Source organism: Fundulus heteroclitus, unplaced genomic scaffold (assembly GCF_011125445.2).
Source record: "Fundulus heteroclitus isolate FHET01 unplaced genomic scaffold, MU-UCD_Fhet_4.1 scaffold_47, whole genome shotgun sequence".
NCBI lineage: Eukaryota > Metazoa > Chordata > Actinopteri > Cyprinodontiformes > Fundulidae > Fundulus > Fundulus heteroclitus.
Window position 1 is genome coordinate 693,700 of NW_023396890.1, and position 10,244 is coordinate 703,943.

At 39.8% G+C, this 10,244-nt stretch overlaps 1 protein-coding gene across 1 annotated transcript in view; it reads left to right on the plus strand.

Annotated features, from left to right (window-relative positions):
• Nucleotides 1–9,316, plus strand: part of wdr90 (WD repeat domain 90) — a 50,380-nt gene extending 41,064 nt beyond the window's left edge. Inside the window, exons 37-43 of the mRNA XM_036132006.1 lie at nt 681–803; nt 928–1,096; nt 3,854–3,984; nt 4,996–5,139; nt 8,694–8,810; nt 8,894–8,978; nt 9,061–9,316. Coding sequence (XP_035987899.1) covers nt 681–803; nt 928–1,096; nt 3,854–3,984; nt 4,996–5,139; nt 8,694–8,810; nt 8,894–8,978; nt 9,061–9,218 — 927 coding nt within the window. The 3' untranslated portion in view covers nt 9,219–9,316. The remainder of the gene's footprint in view (nt 1–680; nt 804–927; nt 1,097–3,853; nt 3,985–4,995; nt 5,140–8,693; nt 8,811–8,893; nt 8,979–9,060) is intronic.
• The last annotated feature ends 928 nt before the right edge of the window (nt 9,317–10,244 follow it).

The window sequence follows — 10,244 nt, forward strand, 5'->3', positions numbered from 1 at the left end:
CGAACAATTTAGTCCGGCCCTGTGGCTAAATGCATTATCATTATAAAAAAAAAAATAAAAAAAATTTCCCAGTGTCCTGTCTGGCAATGTGGCAATAAGATGCCAGAAAGAGCTCATCAGATTTGACTTTCACAAGTGGACAAGATAAAAGGAAGAGAATGATAAAACAATTATTGAAAAAAAACATTTATTTTGTTTAATTGAAAATATGCAGTTCCTATATTGTCCACGAGGGGCGCTGTGTTTTAATTAGCAGATTAAGCTTCAGGTGTGGAAAAATTTAAATAATTTCTTAATTTTTATCTGTTTGATGTATTTTGTCATGCAGGACAGTGTTTTTAAGTTCCAAAAAATGTGAATAAATGTTTTTCAACATTGTACAATCACTGTGATCAGTTCTTATGCATAATGCACTTAAGTAAATGTTTAACTGAGTAAAAGTATTGTTGAAATTGCACATACCTTTCTTAAAAACATGAGGTTATTCATAATATATTGTGTAAAAGTGAAATTAACTTAATATAAAAATCAATAAGTCCACATTTATTAGTTCTATTTAATCTTGCAATGAGTTTACTCGTGTGGCCCTCTTGAGATCAGATTAAGCTGAATGCGGCCCCTCAACCAAAATCAGTTTGACACCCCTGATGTAAATAGTCCAGATCTCTCTTCTTGTGCAGGTCAGCGACGTGGTGTTCAGCGGCGATGAGCGCCACTTTGCCACCTGCAGCGAGGACGGCAGCGTGAGGGTGTGGTCGACCTCCAGCTACGAGCTGGTGGTGCAGTTCCAGGTGATCAACCAGGTGAGAGAGCATCAGGTGCTCCTCTGTCGGGCCCGGGCCGTAAAACTTAACCAGCTGAACTTAACGAGTCGTCCCGGTAACTAAAACTGACGGCGCCTCTTTCTTTGACTGTGCTTTGGGTCAGGCCTGTGGCTGTTTGTGTTGGAGTCCGTCCTCCGGCGCAGACGCTTCACGCATCGCCGCAGGATACAGCGACGGGACGCTGAGGGTGTTCCGGCTCGCTTCGACAGAGATGGAGATGAAGCTGCAGCCTCATTATGTGGCCGTCACTGCCGTCACTTACTCTGCCGGCGGTGAGAAAACGGCTGTTTTATCTACGGTGTTCATACGCATTAAAGTTTAACACACTTTAGTCCTTTTATACCACAAACTTTAACCTGTTTTATTGGGATTTTATTGGATTAAAACACAGTAAAGTGGCATATAGCCTGCCTGTGAATACTCTGTGGAGCCACTTTTCTCTGCCACTCTGCCCAGATCCTCTGTCCTACCGGGTGAATGCATCCCCACAGCATGACGCCGCCTTTTCTGTGGCAAAAAAGTCTTCTGTGGTGTTCTGTCATCAGCAACTTATCGCCATAAAGCCAGGATTGCTGGAGTGAGCAGATTCTTCCACCTGAGCTGGCGATGTCTGCAGTTCCTCCAGAGCTACAATAAGGGACATTCTAAAACGCTTAACGTGAAAAACGCTTAATGTGAAAAAGCTTAACGTGGCTTAAGGTAGGAAAACAACGAGGAATCATCACCAAATTTCGCATGGCCATATCTTGTCATGAAGACTTAAGCCTGTCAAAAAAAATAAACCGAAATCCAACGATTATAGAAGATATCTCACATTAACGTTCTCTTCTTCATTGGCGCCTATGGAGAGAAAAAGGCTTATCGTGGTTTAATGTACCTAATCAACGATCAATGATCACCAAATTTCTCTTTCATATTGCTCCTAATAAGCACATAAAACTGTCAAAATGTCAAACCCAAAGTCCAATTATTATGGTCGTTATCTAACATTAAGCGTTTCTGCTTCATTGAGGCCTATTGAAAGGAAAAAGCTTACAACGCTCAGTGATCACCAAATTTCTCTCATATTTTGCTTATCATAACCACTTAAAACTGTCAAAAAATCTAACCCAAAGTCCAATTATTATGGACGTTATATGACATTAAGTATTTCATAGGTATAGAGGCTGGCTATATGAAAGCAGAAACGCTTAATGTTAGATAACGTCCATAATAATTGGACTTTGGGTTTGACATTTTGACAGTTTTATGTGCTTATTAGGAGCAATATGAAAGAGAAATTTGGTGATCATTGATCATTGTTTTCCTACCTTAGGCCACGTTAAGCTTTTTCACGTTAAGCGTTTTAGAATGTCCCCTACAATAAGCTTCCTGGCTGCCGCTCGGATTAATAACCATTAATTAATTTCCTTGGCCAGTCTGTCTGTTAAGGTGGCTGCATAATAAACCGTCATCGCAGCATTCTGCATCGTAAAGGAGTGCAAACATTGTTGGCTAATATATTCCCAAATGTTCTGAACGTGAATTTTTCATGCTAATGTAACATTTAGCCAGTTGGACAGAATTTCATGCAGCAGATGGACACAGATGACCAAAATGCTGAAGGTCACAGAGTGATGGAGGCACCGATCCTCTCTGATCAAAGCTCTCCTGGTCCAGCCTGTCAGTCCAGGTGGACGTCCATGTCCTGGTAGGTCTGCAGGTGCTCCATCCTCTCTCCAGGTCCACATGATGATCAGAACTCTGGGAGGTTCTGTAGAACCACCCGCCACCCTTTTTTTTAGGTTTGCTTTCAAACTTTAAAAGCTGCAGAGCTGTTTCCCTGCACATAAGTAGTCTGTTGGTTTGTCGCATAAAATCCCAATAAAACAGTGAAGTTTAAATACGGCTGGATGATATGTCTTAAAAATAAAGTGTCACATCTTATTATACCAAATCTAATTAATCGATCATTTTCCCTCTTTTGTTTCACAAGAAGAAATTAAAGAACTTATTTTAAAAACTTGCTTTTATGTAAACTAAATCCAAGCTGTGAAACAAGATGGCCGCCCTGCTGTTGTAAACAATTAAAATATAACTAAATGTCGGACAATGTTAGTCATTTTGTAACATATCGGTCTGATAAGTAAAACTGGGCCGATATTAACCGATGTTTATTTCCATCTAGTTACTCTTATTATCTATGTTTAAAGATGGTGATTGGGGGGGGTATGTGGTTTTTGTTCGGTTATGTTAAAGTGACAGTGATGCATTGTGGGGGTTTTAAACAAAGCAGAGATAAAAATAAAAGAAAGTCTGTAAGTGAAAACTAAAACCCACATTATAAAATTAGAATAGTTTTCTGTCAGTACAAACCTTTACAAAATTTAACCATCACAGAAACGTAATTGTTTGTATAAATAAACACACATCAGTAAATATCGGTTATTGGACATAACAGCAATTTTAATATCAGAAATCAATATCGGCCCAGATCTTCGTGTCGGTTTCATCCCTAGTTTCATTTTATGGTGAAAGAAGTATATTTTGACAAAATGTTTTCCTAAACATATATTCAGCATGGCTGCTATTCTCTTCATGGAAGCCCGATGAGTGCATTGGCAAAATAAAATCCTGAATTTTCTGAAAATGAAATCGATTTATCGTCCAGCCCAAAGTTTAAGGTTACAACGTAACGACATGTGAGACAGTTAAGCGACTATAAGTACTCTTTCAAAGCGCCGTCATAATAGTTATGGATTAATTTTTCTGCCACTATTTTCTTCAGTTTATGATTTTTTTTAATCAGAATCTCCTTCAGTTAGGAGCCATGTAACCATTTGCTGGACTGAAATATTTTATAATCTGATTGAATTTGACTTTGGAAAGTGCCTTGAGATCAAATGTTTCAGGAATTGGCGCTATATAAATAAAATTTAATTGAACTGAAAAATTTAAATAACAAAAGACCAAGTTGGCGGCGTAGCAACGCCTCTCGCTCACAGGAAGAAGCTGATTGGGCGAACGTACCGGTTGTTTCCCTCCTTCAGGTGATGTGATCCTGTCGGCTGGAGCGAACGGCCTGCTAGCTGTGAGCAGCCCAACCAGCGGAGCAACGATCCGCGTCATCAGGGACCATAAAGGAGCGACGATAACCTCCATCCAGTGCGTGAAGGAACAGGTGAGCTACCTGCGTACCAGCCAAGCAGACTGCTGAGGAATCTGAAAATAAAAGAGAAAATTATAGTTTTATTTATGTTTACCTTTGCTGTGTTCACTACGTCCTACACACACGCATCCATATTGGAAACTAAACTCTGAGCTGCTCCTTGAACTCCAACTTTCTCCCCACCGTGATCGGTTTGCCTCTCTGGATGTTTTTCTTTCCTTTAAATTTAATATTCAGTCGATGTCCGGTTAATATTCATGCTAAACTGTCCTTCACTGCAATAACAGAACTTTAATTAATTAAAATCTTCTTTAAATGAGTGTATTTGGCCTTGATACGAGCAGGAAAATATTAATAATTAACATTATTTACCGATGGAATGAGTATCTTTACCCCTAAAATAAGAAAATTAGACATACTGCCCTTCAGGTAAGAAGATGGAGATGAGTTGTTCCTATTTTAAGTGGAAAAATCTTATTCCATTGGCAGATCATATTATTCACCTGCTCAAATCAAGGACAAATACACTAATTTCTGTTTTTTAAAACTTATATTTTAAAACTGTTTTTGCAGTGTGCAAGCTCAAATCCAGTCTGTTTTTTTAATCCACTTCATACAAAATATTCTGATAATACAGATTAAAAATCCAGATTAGATCAGGCACCAGCAGTGGAGTATAAAATGCATAATTATCACATCTGACATCTTACAGAATGTAAATATTATGCGTAGTTTTTTTTTTTTTTTTAAATACAAGACACTTGGAAATACTTTAAACTCAATAAATCACTGACTTTAATTTGTAGTTTTCTGTTCCAGGCGACATCTTTCTATTTAGAGTTAAACTGTACAAACATGAATGGAAACAAAAGCAGATTATTTTAGAGGTAATAATGTTCTAAATGTCGTGTTTTTAACTGTTTCGGTTACTTTATAACAGGATGTTTCTGGCTCCAGAGTTAATGTTTATAACTAAAATGAACTAAATCAATCATGTAAATATGTTTCACTCTCCATCCTCAGTGCAAGAAGTTTGGCCTGGAAGGAGATGAAATGTTTTTGGCCGCCGGCGCCGACAGACGGGTCAGCGTTTGGGCCACCGACTGGTCGAGGGAGAAGTGTGAGCTGCTGGACTGGCTGTCGTTTCCTGCCCCAGCCAAGATGGCGGTACTGCTTCATGTTTAAAGTTGATCTCAGGGGGTTTGGAGACGTCTTTGTGGACATCATTGGACAGACAGTTCAGTTTCCCTTTATAGGCTCTACAGGACAGAACAATAAACCCAGAGGCTTTAGGAAAGTAGTACAGGATTTCATCTCTCTGATTTTCTGTGAATCAAAGCAGTGACCGGGGAAATTTTACAGCATTTATGTTCTGAGATACTAATTATGAGCCAAAACTGCCCAGAAAGGGTTTGTGAGAGAAGCCAAGAAGCTGTTTGTGTGTCAGGTTTATTTACCAGATAACAGTGAAACCTTTGTCCTGATTAAAAAGGGATTTTATTTCTGCTTCAGAGTGTAACCGCTGTGAAATTAGCTCAAACTAAGTAGGGCTGTGCGATAAATTGATTTTATCTGTTCATTTGGATTTGCAACTCTTAAAGATTAAATTTATTTTTATTTTTTATTTTATTTTCGGCCATCGTTCTTCGCTGGGCTTCCATGAAACTTTTCATTCCTGAAAAGGGAAATTATTATAGTAGCAGCAGCAATGTTCAATATATGTTTAGGAAAATTTACTTTTCCTTTTTACCCAAAAACAAGGCACTTTAATTTATTAATTTACTTTTTTTAAGTTGTAGTGAAGTGAAGCCTGTTCCTAGATGTGTTATACAGGTAGCAGCAAACATTTTGTTATATTTTTTTTATTTATTACGGCGGGGCTGCCATCTTGTTTTCTGAACATGTTTTAAAGCTCATAATAAGTTGCACTTTGAATTCAGGCCAAATTCTCCATGAGATTGGTGAAAAAAAACTGTTATTTTTTTTTAGGAAACAAAAGGGAAGACAATTGATTACCAGTAAACGGGTTTAGTAAAAAAATAAATAATTGGAGATTTTACTTTTAAGCCATGTCTAAGGATGGGACCAGAATTCTGTACTTTTATCGGTACTAACCGAATCCCGTCGTTACTACCGGGTACCGATTCACTTAAAATCAAACGGTACAATGTTTCGGTACCTGAACGCATCACTGTGACACTGAGGGAGTGGAAGAGTGGCGGATTTTCCATGACGGACATGAACACATCATCTAACGCTTAACAGCAGCTACTGGTCTAGTCAAAGCCCGGCTGATAGAAAATAGATTATAGATTCGTCTCGCTTTAATGTTTGTGAGGCGAAGTTAAAGACCAGCGGCAGGAATACGTCTAACCTGAGGAAGCATCTGGTCTCTGCTGCTAATTTAGCTGATTTCTCGCTATAATTAACCACTTTTCACACCCATACAGAGACCTTTTTTCAAAAAAGTGACTAACGAAACATCTAGCGGCTTTCTACTGTTATTGGTGACTTCCTGTGAAAGTAACAATCGTTCTGCAGTTATTGTCTTTAGAGAGTTAAGCTGTTCTCCAAGCTTCTCTTAGCGCTGAATCCCAGACAGACAGCAGCTGCTGCCTCGTCCTGAAACTCACCTGCAGTCAGAGCAATGACAGCAGAGACTGTTCACTGTGTGCCTCTAATTGTTGTTTTGTAATGTTTTCAGTTTATATATTGAGAAATACATATGTTAAATTGAAAAACTTACAGATTTTATAAATAACCTGACATTTATTACTACATAAACACACAAAAGTACCAAAATCAGGTACGGTTAAGTAGCGGGTATCGGTTCAGGTAATCATCCATATTCATGTCACCCAGCCTTATAACTGAAAGGCTGCAGAGCTTTGAGCTGTAACTTGGATTGAAGCGTCTCTCGTTAAGAGCTGGGCTGAGCGAAGGAGTCTGCTTCTGCAAAACTTATTTAAAAAGTTTATTACTGGTGCAACTTTCCACCGAATTTGTGACTTTATTGATGTTATAGAGCAGAATCAGTCATGGAGTTTCTGCAGTGAAGCTTATTTCTTCTCTTTTCTGTCGTCCCCGGCGAAACGCCACAGTGGGAAACGCACATGAATTCCCATCCAGGCTAAAATAGGAGGAAAACGTTCCGGGTCACATAGTCGAAACACGCTGACAGTCTCTAGCTTTTCCCGACCCGACCCGGCGATGACAAGCGTTGCCCTGTCAGCTGCTGCAGCGTCAGGTTTCCTCCTTTCTGCACCAGTTTGTCCTGCATGCAGCTGTTGATGCAGCTGGTAAAGTTCCCTAAGAGCGCCAACAAACATTAGACAGCATGGAGAAACAACTTTACATAAATTTAACATCAACAGTGAATAATTAGGAGGCAGTTTTAGTACAGCTACATTTTTCATTATGGTTTGTCTCACAAAAATAATCTTTGTCATTTTTTAAGGTCAGATTTATTTCTATGGCAAGTTTTCAACAACTTGCGCTGCGCTTTACAAGCAAAATCACCCAGAAAGATAAAATGACAGTGAAGCAAGTATTTATTAGTAAAGCACAGTTCAGTACAAAGACGACGCAAAATGCTTTACGTGATTAAAACATAGGAACATAAAAACAGAATAAAAGCAAGTTGAAGTAAAATGTAGAAAAAGTGAAACAAAATAAAACATGGGAAAATGGAAAATAAGAGCAAATATTAATGATTTTAAAAACAGTTGGACTACAAAGTTGAACTAATCAGTAAAGCAGTTAAACTAGTTTAACAGACTCAGGACACCTCTGAATTATTTGAGAATTCAGACACGACATTATTCAGTGAATAAACTCTTGATTTCATCTGGCAGAGGGAAAGAACAGAGTAGCTCCTCGCCCTGGAGGCTCTGATGTGCCATCAGAGCGTTGAAGCTCGCCTCCTCATTACGACTTTATGAGCACAAGCGTCCAAGTTTATCGCTGAAAGGCGTTTGATCTGAATGCAGCATTTGTGTCGTGCCGCATGTTTTTTCTGTGCACCTTTCAAAATGCAAAGATTTTTTAAAGGGACACCACAATTTATCATTGTGTCATTTTTGTCACGTAAATAGAGGAGGAGAAAAACAATATCAGCCTCATATCGGGTATCAGACTGATATCAGTATCGGCTTTAAAAAACGGTCGAGGGAAATGGAAATGTTACAGCGAGGAAAGGCGTCATGTAGAGCAGGCGTGTCAAACTCATTTCTACACTGGGCCACTTTGGCATCATGGAGTCACTAAAAGGGCCGGTTGCTCCTGTATAGATGATACTTTTGATTTCATAATTTAATTTCAGTTCACATAAAGATAAAAAATTTACAGTAACATAAAAGTAGCACCTTAGGCCCAGTTTATACAGTTTATCTGCAAAAAATAGTTGATATCTGGGTGAGTTACACTTTAAACTCATCATTCTACACCACTTCTTCTCTTCTTGGACATTTCTGGGTTGTTTTAATGTTGTTAGAAAACTGACATCTAGTGGCAGGATGCTGTTACTACACCGTAAAAAAAAAAAAACAAAAAAAACACTTTAAAAGGATGTATGCCTCTACTTTATGACAAGATATGCATTTTTTTTTTGACACGTGTGATGTAGAGTGTGACCCCAATAGGCGATACCATAGCTAAGGGGGGCTATTTCTGAACTCAAGGACTTTAACCATATGTGTTGTTTTATGGACTTGATGTTGCAGGCTGACAGTTTGCCCCCCAGCCTGGCTGCTTTCTGCCCTGCTGATCACAGCCTGCTGGTCTACACCGGCTACGGAGTGGAGAAGGAGCTCTCTTTTTACAGCCTGGCTAAGAAACAAGTAACCCGGCTCATTTTTCTCTTACCTGCCGTGTCCCTCTCTCTGTCCTCGTGATTAAACCGTTCCTGTTTTCTTCACCTCAGATCATTAAAAAGGTCGCCCTGACCCACTGGGCCACCTGCCTCAGCCTGTCTCCCAGGACTCATCTCCTTGCTGTCGGCTCCAAAGGTGAGGTTGACGCTGGAACCCACAAACCAAAGTGGGGGGAAATGTGTCACACATTCTCACGCTGTGTCTGAACTCCCATCAGAGCGAGTGCTGAAGCTGATCCAGTCAAGCAGCGGGAGGTTTCAGGACTTCCTGCGCCACAGCGACTCGCTGCACGCGTGTCACTTCTCTCCCTCTGGGGCGCTCCTCTTCTCCGCAGCGTTTAACGAGGTTCTGCTGTGGGAGGTGCCGGGCCTCTGACCAGCGCATCTCGTCGTGTGGCACCGTCTGTTTTTTATGAATCTGATTTTTTTTTTACTGTACAGTTTTTAAAAAATAAAGCCTTGTCATAGAGGTTCTGCTGTGTGGTTTGGCAGTTTCTATGTTTGGGTCTCTTTGGTTTTCTGATGCATGTTTTGTCCTTCAGGACGGAGAAGAGACTTCCTGCTGCTGATTGTAGCTCTGATTAAAATAAAGTGCAGTTCAGTACAATCGATGACATTTCAGCAAATATGCTTGGAAAAGCTGAACACTTAGAGGCAGCTGGGTTTTTACTTTGATAAAAAATATTCTGTTCATAGGATTTTGTGCTGAATGTTCCTGCAGGAGTCCAAACATCCACTGGAAACGTTGTATTCTTGGATCTGAGTTGGACTGGCAGCTACCTGGAATTATCAGCCTGAGTTGGCTGTAAAGGTTGACGTAAAATATGTGAAATACTGAAATGCAGGATTCTAACTGCAGTCATTTATTTTTACACACAGCCTGGCAAATGTCCTCATGCTTTTTAAAGTTCTTCACACTATAAAGCACAAACTTGGATAAATTAATGAACCTTTATGTGAGAAACCTGCAGGAAAGTGATTAAAAAAAACGTCTTTCACAAATAAAATCTGAAAAGTTTGATGTGCACTCCTACTGGTTTCATTTTGATGCCCCTAAATAAAATTAATAATGCAAAAAGCCGTCCACAAGTCTGGGCTTTAACGAAAGAGCAGCAAGAAGAAACCTGTAGTAGATTAGCAGCCAGAAGGAGTCCATTCCCCCCTTAGGGAAGGTGGTTAGTGTCAGGCAAACACTGAACATTGTCACCATCCGCTGGGTGAAACATGGTAGTGGCAGCATCATGATGAGGGATGCTACGCAGACAGCTAGAGCTGCAGTGCAATGGAGGAACTCCATCCAGTCTGACTGAACTCCAGCTGTAGTTGCAAAGACTTAAAGGCTAAAACATTCAGTCTTTGGGTGCAAAGCGGGAACACACGCACCCGACACGCACCTCGTTTC